The sequence below is a fragment of the Acyrthosiphon pisum genome, chromosome A3 (assembly GCF_005508785.2).
Source record: "Acyrthosiphon pisum isolate AL4f chromosome A3, pea_aphid_22Mar2018_4r6ur, whole genome shotgun sequence".
In the NCBI taxonomy this organism is placed as follows: Eukaryota; Metazoa; Arthropoda; class Insecta; order Hemiptera; family Aphididae; genus Acyrthosiphon; species Acyrthosiphon pisum.
In genome coordinates this window covers 8105799-8131946 of record NC_042496.1, presented here as the reverse complement: position 1 = coordinate 8131946, position 26148 = coordinate 8105799, and the positions used below count along the sequence as shown (strand labels likewise).

The window sequence follows — 26148 nt, the reverse complement described above, 5'->3', positions numbered from 1 at the left end:
TGAGGCAGACCTTTTTATTTGAATATATATTACATAATTTATAGATAATTGTTAAACAATATACATCAAAAGAAATCAGAAATCAAAGGAAAAGCATTTTAAAATATCACAAGTACTGATGAAAAATAAACACGTATCTTAAATATTATATTTATGGTGGCAATACGTAATTAATACCAATACGTTGCAGGCAGTTGCAGCCTGCAGGTCAAGATGACGATTGTAATTACAGGTCAACCATGTTTTGCGATTAGTTATATAGTTTAGTTTATTTTTAGATTAGTTATATTACTATATCTTAGTTAGTAACATTACGAATTCCTATTTCGATATCAATGCCTATATATACGTTCGTATTAAAAAGTACAATATTTCTACACATAATTATTCATTTTCATAACATAACTGTATACTGGCATACATTTATTTGGAACTTTGGAAGTAATATAATTCATACAATTTAAATACACTAAAAAATGACCGTAAAATGTATTAAGAAGTGTATACTAAGTTGTATCTAAAAATTCAAGAATACAATAATTAAACATTGTTTTTGTTACTTATACATTTTCATAAGTTAATATGTTCTCTGGTAATAACTCGTATTTTATTTTATATGTAACAATAATAAGTTATTATAATAATAATAATAACAGTTATAATTTTAGAAATATTGTAATTATCAGAGAATGTTATTGACATTGTTAAAGTTCAGTCAAAAAAGCTTTTTGTTTAACTTTTATTATTAATTGTATTACAATAATTAAAAATAATAGACATTTAGGATAATATAATATATACCTAAGTATATTATAACAGTGGCACGGAGAAGCAATTTTTTAACCACGGCTCCATTGATTTTTTGAGGAGGTGGTAGTGATAGACTTGTAAAATCTATTGCTTCTAAATTATGAAATTGACACTTGAGATATCAACAAATTTTGGTATACATTCTGTTGTGAGTTGGTAGGTGGTTGGATAGATAAAATCAATTTGGCTCATTTAATTAAAATTGTTCACTACGCCACTGATATATAATATATATCTAATATATGTACATGATAAATAAGTTTAAGGCCATTGCTATAGTTAGGTAAATGAATACAATATAAACACATTTATGTAGTAGCATTGATTAAATATTTAATCAATGGTAGTAGCTAATCAATTATTGTTTTCATTATATGGAACATATTTGGTTAAATGAATATCTATTTTCGTCATATGACATAATGCCGCAAATATTTAATTTTCCATATATGGTTCGAACAAAGGATTAGAAAAGTTGTTAAAGAATATTTTTAATTTACATTTGTCCATTAACAGTTATATCCCCGAAAACCATCCATGTCCATAATTTATGAACTGTTTTATAAATGTATTGATCCCTATTCCTTGTGTGTAATGGGCTACAAACACGTGTCTTTTGTATATTCCCTCCGGTCTACAACATTTATATAGGTAGTATAATTTTATGTTTTATATTATATTACTTAATTCAATTAAAATAAAAGTTAAACCTATAAACTAACATCTTAAATTCAATTCTTGTTAAAAGGGAGGAGTTTTAAAAATTTCGTTGTTTATGTAATGTAATTTTTTTTAATAAGTAAAAAGTTCTTGAATTGTAGAAAATAGTGTCAATGTTGACATTTTTATGCATTTTAAGCATGTTAATATACTAGTTGCGTGTTACATAATTCGTCTAAAAGACCAACAATAATTAAACTTATTCACTATACTACAATTATTAAAATATCTAATTAAAATCTAAAAAGTATGTAGATGGTCGGTTTTTTTGTGACTTAATATAGTCGTATTTGTTAGTTAGATAATGCTAAATGTATATTATATTATATTAGTATGACTTGCATCTTACAGATCCTATTATCGACTCAAGAACGGTAAATTCATACAAGGTAAATTTGAGAGTTGTATTTTATATTATATATTTCACAAGTGTGTGCTGTTTTACATTAAATATATGTGGAATATTAGGATTAAAAAATTCGGTTTCTTCGATTCCATGGATTTTCTATAGTATCGGTTATCAAGTAAGTTTCTTGTATAGCGTTCTGTATTCAACATAAACCATTCATAAAAAAAACTTAAGTACCTAATACTGTCATGGATCTTTAAATCAATACCACTTTTCTTTTATGTAGAAGAAAGTAAATTTGATCACTTTGGGTATTCTATGTTTACTTAACAAAAACAGTATGGTATATTTATATTTATATAGGTACATTTAGAACAAAAATAGATTATAAAAGTATATAATTCTAAAATTCTTATATCAGAAAATTAGACTGTATAATATTACAAGTTTAAAAAAAAATTGAGAAAAATGAGTTTTTCAATTATAAATATATAAATACATACACGTAGAAACTACATGTTAAAACTGTTTATAATTTACAACATAATATTAATAATAACAAACGTTTTTAAATTGCACATTAGCAGTAACACCCATATAGTATAGTATACTTACGTAGGAGCAAATTGTGTTTTAAATGTTGTGCTCTTCAACCCTGCCAGACATTTGGAGATAATCTCACCACCGCCCTCAAATACCCGCCCTATTCGCGTTTTTTGTATTCAATTCCTACTTACTAACTATTTGACGTATTCTAAATTAAATATAATTTTGTAAATTTAAATAATATACTTAGTTACATTTTATATTAGGGAGCACTAATTTTCATAGTCGAATTGGTGGAGAATAGGAGCCTTGGAGACCTTTAGTGAGGATGGCTGATAAACGTAGGTTGACAATTTTGAAAACGTGATACTTATTATATATATACTGTTTTCTTTTTCAATCAATTTAAGTATTAGCCACCTGATACCTACGCTGAAAAGTTATACGTTTTCCTAGGTTTATAACTATACGCGTATTCGACCGGCGAGTGCACGTTATTGGATTCGTGGTGAACACGCGCACCATTTCCGGTAAAAAAAAATCTACCAACTAGCCATTGCCTTATTGCCCGGCAGTTGGTCGGTTGGCGTATTGATTTTCGTAATATTATGCCGCATGTTATGTATCCGGATAAATACGCGGGGGACGCTTCTCGCAGCAAAACCGTCCGGCGTTTAAAAAATAACTTTCGACACGAAAACACAACGAATCCGAACCACCTCCATCCGCCCGCAAGTCCACATGGTCGTCACACGCATCATTATTAAATCAATGTAATATAATATATATTTTATTATTATAATTTATGATCGTATATATTGATGTATGATATTAATATAATATGTGAACCGCATGGCCGAGCGGGGGCGCCGCTTCGACCGGTAGCGTCCGCGCGACAGCCGACACTCGGCAGACACAATACTTCGTCTGGTGATCAGGTATCGCCGTATCACTGGTGGGGTAGTGGGTTGACGAAGCGAACCGATAAAAGTTGTTTACAATATTATAGTCATCATCCAAGAAGACAGCGCCGTCTGGTAACAGGATGACTCACAGGCGTCAGGCGAGTCTCGTATTCAAGTCAGCGGAGACGATTTTTTTTCGCCACAAAATACAATCGACAATCGACGGCGGCGGCATTCAAGGTTGCTGTGATGTACGATATATAATGACGCAACAAAAAAAAAAAAATAAAAACGATTAAAATATAGTACAGGAAAATGCCAGAAAAGCGATACGATAAGTCACTGCAGTGCCGCGAAACAGACGTATTTTGCACGCGTTGCTGGCACCACGATGACACGATGATGACGAATTTCGAATGATAAATTATTGTAATAAAATCACGGATTATATTTTAAAAATAATGTCATAATCGTTATTTGAGGCGGTGGCTGACGAAAATTCTCCATTCGCCGGCGTAGTGTGCATCTCAGCATGTGCAGCCGCCAGCCAGCAGTCAGGCGTCAGCAGGCTCCTCCGGCCCTCGCAAATGCTCCTCGGCGGCCGAACAATAAGCGGGCGGGTGAGGGGTGACGACGATGGCAGTATTACCGTGCCGCGGGCAGCACTGGCCCGGCGGCGGCGGCGAAGTGCCGGCAACGGTCTGGCCGTCATGACCGCGACGACGGCCGCTCTCCGCAGCTGCAGACTGCAGTTGGTCACCAAACGCTATTCGCGCTCGTCGGCAAAAGCGTGCACTCATTTTATTTGTTTATATTTGTTTTTTTTACACACTCGACGTATAGTATAAACCTTTTCGTACATAGATTTCGATCGGTATTTGGATTTTCAAGTGCGTGTTTAACATCCGGAAGTGTACCATTTAGTTTTCCGTTAGAATAGTGTTAATTCGCGTTACTCCTACTTCAATAATATTCATTTACATCAAGGTGGGCATTTATAAGTTTTCTTTATTAAAATAACATAATGTTGTAATTATTTATTATTATTATTATTATTATTATCATAATAATTATTTAGTATTATTCGAGGTATTATTATTTTACTATTTTATTCAATATTATATTATTATATATCATATTCATGAATCATGATAATATATAGTATTGCTGTAATAGACAAAATACCCAAATTCTAAAAATAAATTATGCATAATATTCATTAATCGTAAGTACCTATGCATAATATTTAACGCGTATTTGTTGTGTTTTATTTTTGTTTTCTTAACGATATCTAATGTTATTCTGTGGCTTGTATTCATGCATTCCGTGTACGTTTCACCGCGGAAATGCGTAATGTTTGTATTTGGAAAACGTCATTCCGAGGTATCTTTGAATGTTCACAAATTGTTAACAAATTACAGGCGCTGTATTTGAATTTTTATTAATTTTTATTAATGAAAAAAAAAAACAACATATTTAGGTATTACAATATATTTGTTTCTAATATTGAAGAACATCCAATGACACAACTGGGAATAAAAGTAATGTGTCGGTAGCGTTTTTTCCTCCATCTGCAGAACAATGGTTCGTTCCCGGCGTGTAACGACTTCTAATAATGGTGAAAGGATTACGAAGTCTTAATATCCACCATCCGTGTACATAATAATAATATATGAAAGCAGTTAAACACTACCTATCTGGTTCGTCTTACAATGCATCTTAATTTTATGGGTTTTTGACTTCCGTGCGTTTATGAATTGACTTTTATAATAATAAGAAATTATGTAGGTAATTAGTGATCTAATAGCAAGCTGTGATATTGGCTATTCGATCATTCATACATTTATTTATAATCACAATGATATTCGAATACCACAAAAAAAATAATTTGTAATAGTTCATTTTCTGAACATATTCAACAATCATTTCAACTTTTTTTACTAATGGTAACAGTAATCAACTTACATATCTAAATAACTAAACTGTTTTACCTACTTTCGACTAATTTTTAAGCAGAATAATTATTATAAATTTTCTTACAATTTAAAAGCAGCTATAAAATTAAACTATTTACGGACGAATCCTATTAAAACAATATGCATATGTAATAGATTAACAATTTAAATTTTAATGACGTGTTAAAACTTAATTACCTACAAAATTGTTCTATTCTTTTTAGTAGAAACGAAATTTAGTTTCAAAATACATTAATATTATTACCTTCTTTCTTATATTTATTTATTTTTTCTAAATTCTACAATGCTCAATTATAAATTATAATTTGTAGGAGTTGAAATTGTATTAAGTATATTTTGTTATAATTTATAAATATAAATAGTACATTAGGTAATATGAGGTACGCAAATTTAATTATTAGGTATTAATTATCCTAATAGTGTATTTGACATTTAACAGTGCAGTAAGACGGTCCCATACGTTTTTAAGTCTTACCACGCCCATGTAAATTTTAAATTGCAATTTTCACAATAAGCATAATTTTACTTAGTTTTTAAATTTGCACGTAGTCTTGAGAAAAGAATACCTACCAACTCATTAGTGACACGCTAGTCAGCCACACTAGGTGTTTAAAATAAAGCGTTAATATGATTGCAATAATTGATCATAGGTAGTTGTTAGTTTCTCTTACATCATGTACAACATTTTTAACAAACAATTTATTTTATCAAACATTTTTCTATTTAGTATTTCACCAAATATAACAACAAATATATAGGTCGTTTTTACTAATTTGACGTGAACATCAACAAATCTGTGTTTTAAACGAGGTTTTAAATGTTAATATACGATGTATCATATTTTAGAGCATAACATTAAATATTAATGATGATAGTAACATTACTATGTTACTACACAAATGAGTATCTACATCATGAACTTAGAACGTAGTTTATAAGGTACAACTACCTATTATTATTTATTATTATTTTTAATTAAGAGCTCAGGATTATTATTATTCGTATAATATATGGTTTTGAGTATCGAGTCACTTGAAACGACTGCCTGCCTCATATTCTTCGGGCTGTTTAACAATAATTATATTATTATTATAATCGTTCATTTTATGCAATGAACATATTAATAACACTTTACCGGGTTCTTTACGGTAATTGGTCGGGACAAGATGTAGGGCTTCAAGTCCTTATGTAGGATTTTACTTTACTTCGTGGTTTACAGTTTTTATTGCTTAAAATATAATTAAAATTCTACGTTTCTGCCTACCTATGTTTAAAATAAAAATTGATATTAGAGGAAAATGTATATGGAGACATGTTTTACAGTTTCTCTTTTTATATTACTTGTTGCCTTTTTAGAGAAAAATATTACGAAAGCTTCCTCAGTTTGTTACATATAGTCACAATATTTTTCACTTTTACAGTTGAATAATAACTAACAGAATGATAATTTTATAGATTTTAGTTGGTGTTTAACAATAAATAAAACGAGAAATAAAATGTATAAATTGTGTACACTGTGGTGTACTTTCTGTGTACATTATATGTACATTTATTTAAAAAAATATAATTTATATACCTAGGTATTTTGTGGTGAATTGATATAAAAAAAAAGGTTTAACATTTAGAAGTTTGGTTATAACTTATAAACTATTCTGTTATTCCAATAATCTAATGGAAATCACTTAAATATATTAAATGTAAAATACATTTTAAAAATGTTGAAATATTTTGCCTTTACCTTTAAAATTAAATGATAAAAATACCTTATATTTTAATTTTATTTTTAAAACTTATTAGTTTTATTTATTCCGTTGAATCTAAATAACTCGAATAACATAAGATATGAACTTGATTATGTGCAATTTTCATTTGAACTTTTCATTTTCAACGTGTCATTATTTTTCGCCGATCCAGACGTCTACAGGGCGTAGCCCGCCACGAGTATAACGACAACTAGTACGTACGACTACAAGATCAATATTCCCGAGCAAACGCCCTGTGACTGTCTGCTGCCAAATCGCAACAAGCTGGAATACCGTTTGCCGGTATTCCAATTTCCAGTCTTATGTGTTATTTTAAATTACCACTTTATACACATACCTAGCTCTGTAGCTGAATAATATAGATACAGTTATATCCTCGGTTATATCTATATTTATTTAAAATGTAACATTAGATTCCTCATATCTCATAAGTTTTCTTATTACTGTTTGAAAATATCGACAATAGGTGCATATAATTGTGTACGACCCCGGAAGTTCAAATTTTGACGAAAATCATGAAAATTCGTAAATTATTTGATAGTTAAAAATGTTATACTTCTCATGAATTTTTCTCATAGCAATTCAATAATATCGATAATATTTATTTTTAAAACATTAATTCAAGTTAAACTTACAATATTACTAATAGAAAAATAAGGAGGGAAATAAATTACTTATAGTAATATAAATATATTATAAAATATCCTTAGAAATAGATACTGACAAATCGTGTTCCGCTCATATCGTTTTTCGTATGCTATGATTTATCTTCGAATTCAAATTTAACACAATATCCATATATAGGTACTATAGTGACCTACTTACGACTGCGGACTGACTATGGTCATACATCAAAACAATTTTTCTGATTTTTTTTCAGCCAATTTTTGTTTGTAAAAAGTTTTTTTGATTTAAGACAAATAACTACCTAATAAGTATAAATAATTTGAATCATTACTTATACTATTTATTTTATAGTTTTACCATTGATTTTAAAATCACTGGTTTTACTTTAAAAGGAATGTTGTTATTGCTATTAAAACAAACAAAATAATACCCCATGTGACGGGAGTTGTAAAAAAAAAAAATTCCTGAAATATATTATTTAATTACAATTTACAAGCCACTCAATCCTCATGGCCTCGCCGTATGAAAGACCCAATTTAAACTAAATGTTTATGCAAAATATTATTTAGTATTACATTATTACCGTTTTACCATTTACTGAAGTTAAATAATATACCACAAAATACTAAATTACAGATATATAGCTGTGTGTCTAAATTCAGACATGTATAGTTTACGTATTATATAAAATGAAAATACATAACATTTAATTTTTAATTTTTTCAAATAATTGTAATTAAATTAAAAGGTCTCGGGTTATTAAATTTTTAACGCTATCATCGGGCATTAATGAATAACAATTTACAAATACGAAACATTTTAATGTTTGTGAAATTAATGTATATAATAGGTACTACAAATTATGTTATTTTTTTATAAATTGTACAAAAATATGAGAAATAAAAACATATTTGTTAATTAAACGATATTAAGTTTATTTTGATGTATTGTAGTTCGGCAGTTAAGTTGATATTTTAATATTTAATTGAATAGAAGGAAACATGAGAAATTTCCCTAGAGAAACTGAGAATGTTATACAGTTAAATTCAACAGTAAACCGAGCCCATAAAATATCTGCACCCTCTTTTAAAATACCGTATATTGAAACTCGCCTATCGTTGACCAACAAAAATAAGATAAAATATTAATAATACGGAAGTTTGTTTAGCACACCCTTATGACTTTTATGTGTTTGTTGTATTTTGATACTAGGTATACGTTCCAAAACGTATTATAAAGCAATATAGGTATAAATTGTATAATACTTTAAATTGATGTACTTATTGGTTTACATTTACTTGACATTTTATAAATTATTAAACATTATATTCACTATATACTTATAAATTATAATTATACTATTGACTGTTATGATAGACACTTACCCTTAATCGTCATCTAAGCTTTAGGGAATATTGTTGACAATAATAGAAATTATTGATGCGTTCCCACGAGTTCAAATATAAAAAACCGGAGAATTCGCTCTGCTATAGGTTTGGAGTAACTAATTGAAATGAACGTAGCTTTTTTTTGAATTTAATGTTAAAAGATAATATGTATACCTCACGAAAAAACGATTCTGAGTGAAAAAGATGTGCGGTTCAACATCTATTTGTAAGGATATTTTTATTATATATAATTTTAGTATTGTTATTAGTATGTTTTCTGAATTCGGTAGATTAAAATTAGTATTATTAAAATTATTTTCATCAAAACATAACTATATATTATTTCAATACCGTCGTACTGTAGAATTGTGTGAATAGGTTATAGTGGTATAAAAAACTTAAAATGTATCTAAATATTTTTCAAAATTATTATAATTTATATCTTTAAGTAACAGCGGAATGTTTCAAGTTTCTACGATTCATTTTTTTTGAACTATAACAAAATTACTTGGTATAATCGTTATCTTAGATTTGAATAACCATTATGAAATAATTATTAACTTCAAATGGTTATAAAAATTAATTGTGAGGAAACTTGCGTATTGAATTTTTTAAGTTTTTAATGGTAAACATGCAATTTATATAGGAGAAAACGAAAAAGTCAAACATTTAAAGGTCTCCACTGTTATTCCATCCAGAATCGATTTGATCGAAAACTCGTTTTCCCATTCTTTTTTGTTAATTTAAGAATCAAACGTTTATAGTATTGTTCATATGGGTGACACAATTAGAGCAGTATAAAATATTGCACTTATTTTAAAATGTAATAATGAGTGGTTCACTAATAAAAAAATCATTCTGATAAAGTATTATATAGTCATTTTTTTAAATTTCGACCCCGATTTCCACCTAAAAATATAAATAAATACTTAAATTAGGTAATTATTTATATTTAATTTAATTTAATTAAAACAGCTCTTATTCATTTATGAATACTCGTTTTATTGAAATTTGAGGTTTACTTTTTTGAAGAAACTATTCAACATAATTCTAAATGTGTTGTGCATTTAAGTGCGACTAATTTGAAAATAAACGCCTTGAAAGTTTTAAATGAAAATTAGAATACCTAATAAGTATTAATTATCAGGAAATAACTAAAAATAATAATAATATCTTGACATTCATTTCGATAAATTATGTTTTTAATGATGCAAATGTTCATTAAACTGTTAAGCATAATAAAACACAACTAATTATATACATTTTTTTTTAATATCTGTGCCATATTGCCATGGATACAAACTAATTGATGTATTGTCAAAATTTCTATTGGTCTACACGAGGGTCTACTTATCCATTGGAAATTATTTAGCCATTTAAAAGTTATTTTACTAGGTATAGTTAACATAAATTACTTTTGTATTTTAATAAAATTACTTAATTTTCTGAACAATATTTTTAACTCCTATATAACAAAATATCCATAGTTATTATTTGAATAAGTATTCTATACTTTATAAACAATAATATATACTATTAGTAGTTAATTTTTGCTTAGGACATTTTTTTCCAATTGTTTAGATTATTTTTTTAAGAGAAAAATATTTTGAGGATAAAAATCTGAATGGTAGGTATTCTGGCCTAAGTTGAGCGAGGAAGCTAAACTATGGTTAGACAAAATAACTATACAAATGTTCACGCTTTACCTGTATTGATGGATTCATATGGTTTTCACATGATTTAGAACACCTTAGGTACATATGGTAGATTTTTAGATTCTTGAAAAATAATGTATATATTGACAATGTTTACGGTTCGAAATTTCACTTGTCTTTCCGATTTATATATTATTAATTGGTTCGTATATATTGTGTAATAGATATATAAATATATTGAAATTTCATAAATAATTGTTATAAAATGTACTTATTATTTTTCATAACAGGTGACATATCCGAAGTTTGCAATAAGCTTGTTTTCAAATCTAAGGCACAAGGATCTAAGGATAATATATCAGTGATAACAGTATTTCTACAGGATCCCAAGCAGTTAGTAGCCAAAAGAAGGGCTGTTATAATGGAAACAGCAATGGAACCGAGAAACGCAACTGAAACGCTCGCTTCATACGGTCAAGATACCGGTGATTTTGGCCCTGAGACTGATGTAGACACACCCGACGAGCCAATCGGTTTGACCAAACCTAAAGGTATGTTAATAAAGTGTAGTTTAATTCGCTGTTAATAGTGAGTGCACCTACGGCAAATTTAAACATTTTGCTAGAGATATATTTGCTGTTGGCACAATACCGATAAAACTGTCGGCTGACTAAAACTTAAAAGTTTGTAGTATGTGCTAACTCTTAATAATGATAACAAACAATGGCAACACAAAAATAGTTGTATTCAAATTTAGGTCTATATAATATAATATCTTAATATATATTATATATTTTTTCTGTCCGTGTGTAAGTGTTCAAACTTTGTGTGTGCTTGAGTGGGTCCTTGAATGGGTCCTTGAATGGTTCAGTTTTACAATTGGACTAGCAATTTATGCTTACCTGGAGGAGGTGCTCAAATAGGGATTTTGAGATTTACGATGAAAATTGTTGTTCATAAATGGTTGCTATTGGTTATAGGAGAAATAATTAGTATAAATTACTATTTATTTATTATTGGTTGCAATGGTTATTCGGCAGATCTGGTATCTGCCATGTATCAAATCGAATTTTCGAACATTACCTAAGCGACCTGGCTGAGTTGCACTTACTGTAATGAGTTACACCCAAAAAGAGTTGAACAATCTCAATTTGTGTAAGAGTTTGAGGCGTCTATTAGTTATTATATATAATTTTTTTTAGATTATATATAATATAATTGTTTGATTTTCTCATTTTAAAAATATTGATATCATAATTACTTATTACATTTTTAATTTCCAAATTTGATAAATTATAAACTTTTCAGTTTTCGTGTTCTAATGCGATAATTAGCTGTGATCATTTATATATATTTACAATATACTATAGGTATATGTGTTATAGTTTGTGTTAGTATAAGAAATTTTATTACTATAATATTTAACTCAAATACATTTTTATTTGTACGCTAATCTTACCAATTTTTTATCTAATACTTTAATAATATCTGCTTTATCGTGCAAACTATTGCATATTATATGGCTATTGGTTAAGAGGATGCTACCCATGCATCTGTTTTCTCTGTCTTACACGCGTATGGCATATCAAATTTTCGTTCAATAGTTTCAATAGTGTGCTGTTAGTTTTTATATTAGAGTGATTTTACCTATTTTCAATTTTTTAGATAATAACATTATCTGTTATTTGATATTTTAATTTTCAAGCGAGATATGAGCATTTTTAATTTTTGATATTTCACATACCCATCTTGCTTTAAAATGAAAATTTTAAAAAATCGGCAACGCTTATGCACAGATAATGTTCTTACCTAAAAGTTTTATAAAAGGTAAATTCGCTCTATAAAATAGTATCACAACTAACAGCACATTATTGAAACTAGTGAACGACAATTTTCTATGTCATGCGTATGTAAGATGGAGACAACAAATGTAAGAGTAGCGCCCTCTTAACGGTTTCTAATTAGTAATTAACAATTTACCTTTTCTTCACATTTTGCTACTGTTATGTGAAAATTTTCATTTAGATATTATACAAAAATGTATTTTTCTATAATAATAAATGTATCTATTGGCAAACAACAAATAAAATAGACTAATAACTAATAAGTAATAACCATGAGTCCAATAAAATTTATTTATTTAATTTGTCCTTCAAATATGAAGACGTGAAAAAACGTTTAAGTACTAATGGACGTCATTATTCGTGGATCTTCATTTTTCATAATAATAAACCCATGTCTACATAATATCTACATAATAGTTACGTTTGTAAATATATGTTATTACCTCTAATACGATATTAATACTGCCTACCTATAAAATATGTAAAATTGTAAAGTGACAATATTTAATATTGGTGTTTATGTAATGCAATTAAGTATAATATTTATTATTCATACGATGTTCGTCATTATATCGAGTATTCAAACATAAATTATTTATGCACGATCACTATTTTATATAAAGTCGAAAACTTGACTCGAATGGTACAAAGACTAATGTGATAACCACTCGTCTAAATCCACTCATCTGGGCGTGCGACTGCAGTTATATATTTTGTTACATTATATTATCCAATAGTAAAGTTGTCTATAGTCTTTCTAAGCACTTGAAAACATTTTGAGAAAATTAAAAACGTTATTGTAAAATTAATACTTACATATTTCTACTATATTCTCATTTCTAACATTTTTTATAGAAAAATTTAAAATAAACTATGTACCTATTTATAGTATATACATTACAATAAAAGTGCGAATATCGCCAATATCGGTGAACCCTAGATTTTACTTCTCAAATAAATGTCTGGATTCCGCGAGCTTTTTACCGATTGATTTTGGTAAAATCTAGGGCATACCAGATAATTCTGTTAAACTCCTGATGATTAGTGTAGTTCGGGCTTTTACATACGATAATTGGTAAATCTTAGTACAAACTATGGTTAGAGTCCGCATTATAAAAAAGTATATGCAAATAAACGAAATATCTAAATAAATAAATTGTGAAGGAAGTGAAATTTTTGTATTCGAAAATTGATCTAATTGTATTTATATAATTTATTATATGAAAGGACTTAAAAAAATTATTCAATATATCTACCTAATTTAAATAAATACTGTGGATGTAATAAAATTATAGATTTGCTTAAATGTTTAGGACAATAAATATTATAATATGTTGTATTTTTTAGTACAGGATATACCTATTTTACTAAACTTTTAATTGCGTATTTTTAAAATGTTGTCCGTATTTAACTAAACTCGTCGTAACTACTTTTATTGATTATAAATACTAGTATTATACTTATAGTACTAACATTTGTAATCAATATTACTGCCGTGACATCCAGAATTGTATTAGACAATGTATAAGAAAAATAACCAATTAATATACAACGTTTAATTTGTCCTTAACATAAAAGAAAATTTTAAAAATGTATGTTATCTATACGATATATTACCTATTTATTATATTTTATATTTATTAATAAAATAAGTTGAAATTAAATATTATATATTTGAACAAATTTAAAACTTTAACTTCACTTTCTTACATTTGATTTTACATTTTGGATTTTTGTCAAATTTTTCTATATTTATTACTAATAATTTAATATAATTTATAATTTATCCTATGACCATTTCTCGTTTGTAAAAATCTAAACAACAACAATCTTCCAGAGTTTGTCAGAATTATTTTAGAATTTACTGAGGTTAAACGGTAAAAGCGAGGGTAAAAGCAAGAATTTTAGACATATACCGGCAGTAAACTGCAGTACATTGTAAGTTTTATAGTACGAATACTTTTACTGTAAGATTTAATATAAATATTAACTATGAGTTTTGAATTGAAGAAAATAAGAGATTTGTGAAGATTTTACAACTACCTACCTAGTATTATTATGTTAACTGTTTAAAGCCATTATATCTTTTGTATATTATAGAGCTTTCAAAAAATATTTAGTTATGAAAATAACTGTCATGTTGAGTATGTTAGCAAGAATTTTCACTAAATTCCTGTGCATCATAGAAAACATTTTTCTTGAGTTAATGATGGCGACCAGTAGTCCTCATTGTAGTAATTGTATGCGTTGATGCCAGACTTTAATAATATTCTCTCCTCAATGGTCAGTGTTTTCCGAACTCCGCTCCGGTTGAAATTCGTTTCGGTCTCATTGTTATCCTTAATGTTATCCCCCCTTAGGTTGCCCCCCATTTCCCCTGTCCGGGTCGTTGAACCACCTACTCTAGTCGCGTTCATAATGATTTCACGGTCTGCACAAATACTGATTCAATCGTATACGTATATATTATAGTAATACGTATATTTTGTGTTGCATACGAGTATATGGATATAATTTTTTTTTCGCTTATGTTCTTCATTAATATGTAATACGTATTTAAAATCAACCCTCATCTATTTTCCTTATTCAACATACACTCCCCCTAACAAAAGAATCCCGGCGCCGGCAGGGCGATGTTATCGTTGGTGTAATGAGTGAAAAATTGCATTTCCCCTATTCTGTCCGCGTGGCGATTAAGGCGCCTACCAGTTAACGGTTGACATCTATAGAAGCGGAGTATAATATCTTTTTTGCTCTCCCCCTTTAACATGTACTATACTTTAAAAATATTTTTTTTTTCAAAGCGAGGAAGTATAAAAACAAGTTTACTGTTTAAATTACTAGTTTTTTTTCTTTCATGTACATATTTTGATAGATGATTGGTTTTTCTTCAAATTACTGGATGAATACTAAATATTAAATAAGTAAATATAAAACTAATAAGTAACAACTAAATAATATACCTGTTACTATAATATATTGATACTTTTTGATCAGTCGCGTCATTTGAGTGGGGTCTATAGGTGGATCTAGGTTGGAATTTGCCTCTGTCTGATTTTAAAAAACAGCCCAGGGTTGGTTGATGATGAAAAGCGTAAATATTTTTATAATTTTGTATTTATAATATTATGTAAGTACTAAGAAATTATGATCACAATAAAAATAAATATATATGATTTTTAAGGTCGAATATATTATAAACGCGTATGAAAGATTTTTTTTCGGTTTTAGGCAGGTCAAAACTTTTGCCCCCCCCCCCCCCCCCCTATTGAAAACTAAAATTATGCCACTGCTGTAGATTAAAATAATAAAATAATAAATAATAATTAATTGTACGAAAAAAATAAAAAAAATTACAGTATCGTTTCTTGAAATAAAAATGTAATATTACTGTATGTAGGATTAAATGTAGTAGGTATATCGTTACCACTATCTGTATTGGACGTTATTGCCTGCCATCTATTAACTAACTTTAACTATACGATTTTTAAAAGTATTTGTTCGTATTATAGAATATTTTTTCAATTCGTAGTTAGCTTTGTTTTTAATCAAACATCATCGTATTGCAATAAAAAAAAACAAGAACTAAAATATCGCCTTTTTTTTTTATTTATAATGGTAGCAATCTGTTCCTAATTGGTTTAAAATAAGTAAAATTGATAGTTGATAATTATTAGATGGTATTATGTCACATGGTTAGAAGGGGGGGGGGGGGTAATTACTCATTAATCATTAGTTATACCGCACAAAAATGTTGGTGAAACAATTTTAGTTATTTTGAGTATTATTTTACGAAGAACTAAACTACTGTTTAATCTAAAGTTTACGATTTAATCATCGTCATATAATATTATTTATTACTAAAAAAATTACTTTTCTATTATATTTATTAAGTTGACTACCTACCTATATGTATGATGTATCAACATATTGATACATATTATATAATATATGTACTAGAACTATGTGTATATAGGTTGTGAGTATTGTTTTACTAATTATATTATAATATTTTTTAAATATTAGACCTTACCGACAATGAATAAGATTTAATTTTGCATAAAACCTATATATTTTGTTAATCATGTTTTAAATTTGGAATATTTTTATACTTTGATAATCTCCATTTAACTCAACTATATCATGTTGTGTGGGCTTAACCTGTAGGTGGCATAATAACAATGATCTAGATTCTAGTTAATAAATATTAACTTTATGAATCGAACATTTTTCAGTGGTTTGCAATTTTTATTTTATAAAATCAAATATGATAACGGTATACTTCAATAATGGTAACCACTGACACACAAAATGTGAGGGAAAACGATCTCTAATTTTATTTCTGGCCCATTCGTAGCTGTGTGTGTGGTGGCTGCGTTGTTGCCCTCTATACTTATACCTTATAGTATCTGTTACTCGTTGAAAATATTTCTGATTTTATTTTTTTTTCGACGTGTTTTTATTGAGAAATAATACAAATTTTTATTAACTATCGGTATTTGTGTGTACGGCTTGTACGGCTATAGTCTAACAGTTTATAATAAAATTTACTCGAATATATATTGTATAGATATCATTAACAGATATTCAGGTAAATTTCTATTGTAATTATTTATTTATTTTTTGTTTTAAGTAAATATTATTTCACCAAAAAGGATTACTAAATTAAAAAGTAATTAGATTAAAGTAATACGAATTAAGTAGCTTACCATTCAATATAATGATAAATGACAAATATTTCTATACGTTATAATATTATATTGTTTATAAATATTGCATACACATGTAGTTAATTATTATTATTACAAATTATTCAAAAATATTTGCTTTTTTCTTTAAATACCTATTAACCATTATTGTTTATAATATTTATTTTACTTTCACGATGCCTTGCAAATATGTTTTATCAAGAATACATTTAATTTCTAAAATGTACCACAATTGAAACATTTTCATTGGGTAGTGATTATCGTTGTGTGATTAAGCTATCGCTATGAGCTAACACATTATGCAACAATTCAAATATGACAAAATAGAGTTAACAATTTTACTGTTTGAAACAGGTACAGCCATTAATTATTATTCATAGTCTACTGACTTTGTACTATTGAACTGAATAACTAATAAATGTAAGATTTTCCCTACCAGCCAATTTGTCGATTTTATTTAGTATTTTTTATTTACAAAGTGCGTTTATAGGTTGGAAAGTATTTGACATCTCATTTTGAGTTTAAATCTAATAAAGTACCTCATTTGTTCAATGACAGACTCTGTGCTTTAAAAATACACTGGTAGTTGTTCCTTTGCAAGTATCATCAAAGAAAACATAGATAGTTTACCTAATAAACATTGTTTAATATCCTCAAATGTATAATGTATATGTACACATTATTGTAACATTATGTATATTCAAGGTGATAACTAATTAACTGTTTAAAACTCAATGTTTTTGTAACGAAATACTCTTGAAGTCCGAAGAATATTCTGCTTAGAAATATGAAATTAAAATGTATATGATATCTTAAAATGTAAAAAAAACTTAATAAATGCTAACGTTAAAAATTTACATAATTAATATACCTACATTTTTTTTGAAATAATGATTAATAAGCATCATACATTGATCCAGTTGTGCTTTTACTCTATGTCGTCTATGTTGCTTTTCATAATATCAATTCCAACTGATAGTTGACTGTATATTTGTATATTAATTTGTGGAGCTGAGCAACGAGTACCTAACACGCTAAAATATAAAAATCGTTATTAATATAATTAGTAGTTGCCTCAAGTATATAATCTAATATTTTTATTTGGTTTGTTTTAATTTGTGAATATGTATCAATTTTTTCTATTTTAAGATAAATTATATTATACCTTAATATACCTTCATATTACTTATTGATATGGAATTATACTACCTACATATTTTAATAGTTAATGGTGCTTAAACGGTATATATGATAATATGCAATTCTGAACTATTACGATGCATAAACTTTTTTACACTAACTGTAATTGGTATTAACACCCTTTAAGGTGGATTTTCACTATACCCGTTCGCGTAAATCTTTTTCTGTGATTGGTTGTTTAGGTTGCCACACGATTAACAACTTTACCGTGTTGTTGGACGCATAGAGTAACAGTTACTCTATGGTTGGACGAGGCCGAACTTTTTTCGTGTACAGTGTATAACAGCACACGTGTATAGTGGAAACCCACCATTATATTAATAAATCATTTTATAATTTATAACCGTTTAACATCCATAGATTATAATAATTGTGAATAATAACGAGCTATTCAAAACGCTTAAAATACCTATTATTTATATTACGTACAATGAGTATTGCCAGTCTGTATTGAATTAATAGTTGTCAATCTGATTGCAAATCCCTATTACCTATTAGTATTTCCACGGTATAATCAGCGTCTATATTATATTATTATGGTAGGTAGGTAGGTAGGTAATGCATTTTACTCTGTAGTCTAGGATTACGTATAACTACCGTCTATATAATATACCGTTTATATTGATATATATAATGTATATAATAATATGTATGACTGTATGCATTACACTTTTATAGATTCATTTGATGATAAAATATTTAACAAAGAATGAAGAAACCGTTGAAACACTCATCATTACTATCAGTATCCTCACCAAAAAAACATGCCAGGGATTTCAATATCCCTGGCCTTATAAATTTAAAAAATTGTGTGACATTAGATGCATGTTTAATGTTTATGTTAAATAACATAAATTAAAGTTTAGTACCTATCTACATTCAATTTTTATAACTTTATTGTAAAAATATTAAAAATTTGAATACCTAAGTATAATTTATGTTTATTTATACATTTTTAAAATGAAAATATTTATAATTTTATTTCTCACCAATAAGACGTATTTAGTTGGTTGGTTTTACTCCCGGTCATGCGTCGATGTTGTTTTTAGATTCTGGCTTAAAAGTAAAAGCTATTGGAATTTTTTTTAAAAAACAAGTTACTAGTGTTTTCAAATATCGCTTTTGTGATAGTTAAAAAATGCATACAACAATATGATAAAAAAATTAATTGATTACGCCATATTACGAATGTATTGGTAGATTTCGAAAAATTCATTAACATAGGGAAAATATTAAAGAAGACCCATGGACTATGGACGCATGGCTTTTAACAGGGGTTTTAAATAAGTCTCTACCTAAATAAACTACCTACTATTGGTTGATTCCAAACAAGACGTCTCATAAAATATTTATAAATACTATTGAGGTACCTAGTTAGGTATCTGGTTTGAACTTGTTCATATCGTTTATGATAAATGATAATTGACAATAATATGTTTTAAATATAATGTTTTTATTAACATCGCGGGGATAGTGGTTATTATATATAATATTATGTTTTATATTATTTTATCGTGGTCTTCAAGACATAACTAAATTACATTGCTAATATTTATAGAATAATCCTTTACCACACATATATGTTACAACTTCTGTATTATCACAAAACTTGACAGTTTCCTAATTTAGAAATCGGTAACATGTTATAGGTTCATATTAGAATGAACAAATTGTTAGGTTGACCACCTTATAACTTGACAATATAGAGAGTACTGACTACTGAAGTAAATTAGATGCATATTTTTAAGTTTATTATCTAAATACATTATTTTACGAGTGTTGTACATAGTATTGAATTTAAAATCATGAAATACTAATTAGTGGACTATATATATGTAGTATTGTGACAAAAAGGCTTCTTTTAAACGTATAAAAAAAGAGGTTTGAAAAGATGCTCTATGATTAATTCTATAATTTATGTTAAATGTTTACAGTAGAAGGAGAAGCCGTCGTAATCGACGAAAGTGGAGAAGAATCCGAAGAAGACGGTGGTGGATGGAATTATTACAAAAAACCAACTGAAGAGGCGGAAAAAAAAACGTACCAAGAGGACGTCAACAGCACGAGCAATAATTCTGACGTAAAGAAATATTATTTACTAAATGAGTCATACAATAACTGTCGTAATTGTGTAGTTGATTACCTGCTAATATATAGTATAATAATTATGCTTAATCGTCGTCGTTATCTTTATTCACATTAATTAACCTATTAACAAACAAATATAGTTGAATACGTCTTTTTGACAAAATTATTGTCCAACTTTTTCAGGCCGAGGACATGGATTACAAACTGAATCCAGACGCCCCAGAGTTTGTGCCAGTATCTTCACCACCACCGTCAGCGATGAACCATGCACAACGTCTCCTTAATACGGATAATGATGATTTCATTTCATCATCACCACAAAAGTTTAAAGATTTAGACAATGTAGTTGTGCCTGATGAGAATGACTTCACTAATGAAATTAAAGTGCATGCAGCAGACTTGTCTAAGCTCAACAATCCTTATGGTAATAGTTAATTGTTATTTAATTTAATTTAACATTCTAATTGATTTGAAATTTTTATTTATATATTGTTTATTAACAATTATTGAACTTACTATTAGATTAATATTAAGTATACAATATACAGTGGAAAAAATGTATATTGATAAATTGTAGGTTATAATTTACTGAATTTTACTACCTAAATCTTATTTTTAATATATCAAATTATTATAATATAACAATTTAATGTTGTTTCAATAGCATCTTTCAACCAGACATTTGTTATAATATGTTAATACTTTAAATGCTTAGTCATTGATACAGTTGATGCGATTTTAAGCTTGACCTTTCTGAAGCATGTAGCAAAACATCAACATTTCGAATTTGAACCCAATAATTTTACTCAATTTATATTATTTTTATTTAGAAAATATTTTGATGGTTAAAATCTTATTTTTAGATTAAATATTTAAGAAATTCAAAATTTAAAAATAAACATACCTAACAAAGTAAAACATAAATGTTTTATTATTGTGATCATAAAATTAATGACATTATCAATTCAGTTTATCTAATCAGATTACCTATGGAAATTTCATGTACACAATTGTTAATGACCTTAATATATTTATTTATAAAATTATTTTAGGTTTAGACTTCTATCACAAATAACAAGGTTTTTCTTAATGAAAAATCTTAAAGAAACCTATTTCAACTATTAATAACTTTATGGTTTTCAAAAATAAATACTGCTATTTTTACTATAATGATTATAAACTATTAGCTTAGTATTTGTGTATAATGTATTGATAGACAAATAAAAATTATTGATTTAAATTTCAGAGCTCAATAATGATTCAACCATGCTGAATGGTATTAAACCTTTTAATGGTGAAGAAGTGACTAATCATGGTGCAACAGATGATAGTTTCATTTTTCAAAATGAACCTATTACTAATGGTAATTTAGATGCAGATTATCAAAATCCATTTGTTTCAGACGATAAAGTTGACTTAAACAAAGTTCAAGATTTGTCTGAATACCAGAATGATGATGCTCAAACTCACAACACAGATCCATTTGAATCAGTAATGGAATCGTCCAAGAATAATGAATTTAATTTGACAAGTGGGGATAATGAATCACAAAACGAATCAGATGTTGAATTAAACAATGATTTCTCAATGGTAAAACATGAAGAGAATATGAATTCACCAAACATTGATGACACAATTAATACTGCTAATGCAACAGTTGGTTCAACTTTACAATTTGATGAAGAATCTTTTAAACATAGTGATGATTTTAAAAACGACTTTTTGGATAGTAGTCAAATTGATAAATTTGTCCAGTATGAAGATCGCAAATTGAATGACAGTGAAAGCACAACCGATGCTATTTTAGGTTCAGAACCTCATACTCCAATGCGTATGGATAATCAATCAACTTTTGAGTCTGAAAATGATGACGATCAATTTTCTGAAGCCTTCAAACAACAAACCCAATTTAATCAATTTGATGAAAATAATGACAAGGAAAATCATGATCCTTTCTGTTTTGAACAAATTGAAGATCCAGCTGGAATAATACCCAATGTTACTCATGAAATAAACAATGAAGTTGATGAAATTCATCATAATATTGACAATATTGTACCTAATGAAAGTTTAAATGAAAATCAGGTATCCGAATTATTAAAACATGAACCTGTAGAAGAACCTTTATGTATAAAAGAGGAAGCTAAACCTTTTCATTCTGTGTATGAACAACAGTATTTGCCGGAATCCGATTTCTCAGCAAGCATTCATGAAGCTTTGTTAAACGCAACTGAAAATGAATCAAGCAATCACGAGGTTGATGATAATAAAATTGATAATTTTGAACCACACACTATTGTTGATAGTCATGAAGAAATAAAACATGAGTACTTAGAACATCAACAAGTTAATGAAAATCCTGAACCTAAAGTAGTACCAATTCAGACAGTTGATAGTCATATAGATGATGTTCAGTGTCATGCAGAAGATCTTGAACAAGAATTTCAACATGGTAATAAATACAATTTTGAATATGAAAATATCAGTGTAAATTCTGTACAAAATGAAGATCAAGATATAGAGCCAAAACATAATCATGTAAATGATGAGCACAATCTTGTTGAAGATGTCAAACATGAAAATCATGATGTTAATTTTATCCAAAATCATGTTGAAGAATTCGAAATTATAAAGAATACTGATTATGTTGAAAATGATAATGTTGCCAAAATAATACAGGAAAACATTGAAGTTCCAAAAGAAGATCAATTTGATGTATCAGTTATTCAAGACTCAGACAATTTCGAACAAAAATATAATAATGTTGCTGATACAGTTAGTTATAATACAGAGGACTCTAAACAAGAAGAACAGCTCATTGTTGAAGATGTTAAAAAATGTGTGGAAGATGTTGACAAAACTGAAACTATTCCTATTGAAGATTTTGAGCAAACATATTTTAATAATGTTTCTGAAGAGCAGCTAAACCCAGTTGACGATTTCAAACAAGGCCTACACAATGAAGAAGTTGAAAACAGTAATGTTGAAGGTTTTGAACAAGAACAAGAACCACACAATGTTGATTTATTTGATAACAGTTATGCTCAAGATATTAAGCAACATCAAAGTGTTTCAGAAATTGAAAACAATCATATTGAAAGTTTCAAACAAGAACAAGGTATTGCTGATGAATTTGTAAAGAAGCACAGTGAAGATTTGCTACAGGAAAATCACGGTAATGAATCCATTCAAAATCAAACAACAGATAGCGATGAAGAAATGCATTCATCGATGATAATTCATTCTGATGTGGAAAACAATATGCCACAACCATACTGTTCGGCATCTGATACATTAATAAACGAATCCAATATGATGTGTACTAGCATGACATTTGAAGAGAATTTCCAGAACAGAAATATGAGCGATTCATTGTATGTAATGGAAACAAGTGCAGATTATTTTGATGAGGAAGTTCAACAAACCACACAACTTGACAAACCTATTGATAAGCCCGAAGTTGAAGAACAGTTAAATATCGATGATAAACCAGTAGAACAAGTAGAAAATAAAAATGATATTATTACTGAATCAAACTCTGAAATGGTAAGTGAACCAAAGATAGAAGTCAATCCAGAAACAACTGAACTGATTCCAACTTCACAGGATTATGTAGAAAAAGTTGATAACGACGATGAAAGTAACAAGGTATGCCAAATATTATTATACATTTAATACTATTAATTATATTTTATTTTATCAACTAATATTAATTTATTAAATTTTAGGTTGCCGAAATTGCAGTTGCGGCAGCTGTTGGTACTGCTGCTATTGCAGCTGTCACTGGTGTCAGCTTAGCTACCAAGAAATCTGCCCCTAAAAAAATGGAGGCAACTGTTTCTAAAGCTAAGACAACAACAACAACAACAACAAAATCTGCTTCAACAAAACCACTGGCCTCAAAAACATCGGCTTCCACCCTTAAAAAAACTACTTCATCTACAACAACATCAAAACCATTGTCAAGACCAACCACAGCTACTTCTACTTCTAAGCCAACAACTAATGTTCGACCAACAACTGCTCCAAAAGCTACGTCTTTAAAAGTGACAACTGTCACTAAAGCTGCTCCAAAGCCACCAGCTCCTAAAACTACAATTCCTGCATCTCGACCAACATCAGCTAAAACCACACCCACTACACCTCGTACAACTTTAACTAAAACAACACCATTATCATCACCTAAAACTCCTACAACTCCAAAAACAACTACAACAGCTACAAAGTTGACACCAAAAACAAATGTCACACCGCGGACGTCCTTGGTTAACAAACAACCACTTACGAATGGTTCACCTAAACCTTTAAGCCGTCCAATGTCTGCTCCAACAAAAAAACCATTAACTAGCGTAACAACAAATGGAACTACAAAATTAACCAATGGCGACGTATCAAAAACATCTACTACATCAAAGCCACCTGTCACTTTAGCATCAAGAATGAGTTTAGCGCCTCCAAAGTTGCCTCCAAAAGTAAAGGCTGCACCCAAAACTGTTGCACCACCTGCGATGCCAGGGCCAATCAGAAGACCCAAAGCTCCCATCACAAAAAAGACTGAGACGGCCACTTCCTAGATTTGATGAATTATCATACTAAAAAAAAAAAAAGAAAAAAAATACATAACTTATTATAGTTATTTTATAAAATTTGATTTATTATTATTATTATTATTATTATTATTATTTTTTATCGTGTTTCATTTTTGTGATTTTTAAAACGTTGCTCTGCTAAATATTTGTAAAAAAAATTAATTTGTATTAGTGGTTTAAAAATTGAAGTTATTCGCTTTTTAGCAACACTATTAATATATTATAAAAAAATTTATGTTTTATGATTTTTATGTTTAAGTGATACATTAATTATACTTATTTATCAAGATATCCACAAACATTTTATACATACGTTTTTAGTTAAAAAGTATTATTTTTATTGATACAAATTGTTTTGAAAATTATTTTTACCTATAGTACTGAAAAAACAACTGTTAGCTAGGTTAAAATTGAGCTTTAAATGTAATCTTTTCTAGGTGCTATATTTTAATTCAAACCTAATTTAACAATTGAACATTATACTTTTTTATGTTTAACCTATTTATTTTTGTGTACAATGTTTTTAAAAGTCTCACCTTTATTTTTTTAAATATTTTTCTATACATGTAAAATTTAAAATTTCACGTATTATTTATTCATATTTATATTTATTTGGCCTAGATTATTCTTTTTATTATAATATCCTATTTTCCCCACGCTTAGCTATTATTACCTAATTTTAAAAGTATGAATGTTATGTTAGCAAAACATTATTTAGGCTAAATTAATAATATTAACAATATTATTATCTGTACCGTTAATGGCATGTTTTTATTTACCTTATTTTTTATCGAAATGGACAAAACTATGTTTTATATATCGTAAATAAAAATATTAAAAAGTATACCATGTCTTAAGTTTGTTGAATTCAATAATTTGTCGGATTACGGCAAAAGCAACTATATAATTGTTATTTTACTTTTTAGAAAAATTGTCAGAGTGAATACAAAACAAATCCATATCAAAATGTATTTCAAAT

At 28.1% G+C, this 26148-nt stretch overlaps 1 protein-coding gene across 2 annotated transcripts in view; it reads left to right on the top strand.

The window, feature by feature from the left end:
- Positions 1 to 25196, top strand: part of LOC100161108 (protein piccolo) — a 45095-nt gene extending 19899 nt beyond the window's left edge. Inside the window, exons 8-12 of one of the 2 annotated variants that reach the window (XM_008181179.2) lie at positions 11030 to 11290; positions 20430 to 20572; positions 20764 to 21004; positions 21827 to 24228; positions 24309 to 25196. In XM_008181179.2, the coding sequence (XP_008179401.1) occupies positions 11030 to 11290; positions 20430 to 20572; positions 20764 to 21004; positions 21827 to 24228; positions 24309 to 25154 (3893 nt within the window). In that variant the 3' untranslated portion in view covers positions 25155 to 25196. Of the gene's footprint in view, positions 1 to 11029; positions 11291 to 20426; positions 20573 to 20763; positions 21005 to 21826; positions 24229 to 24308 lie in introns of both variants that reach the window. The other variant, XM_001945142.4, reaches the window with a different exon arrangement.
- The last annotated feature ends 952 nt before the right edge of the window (positions 25197 to 26148 follow it).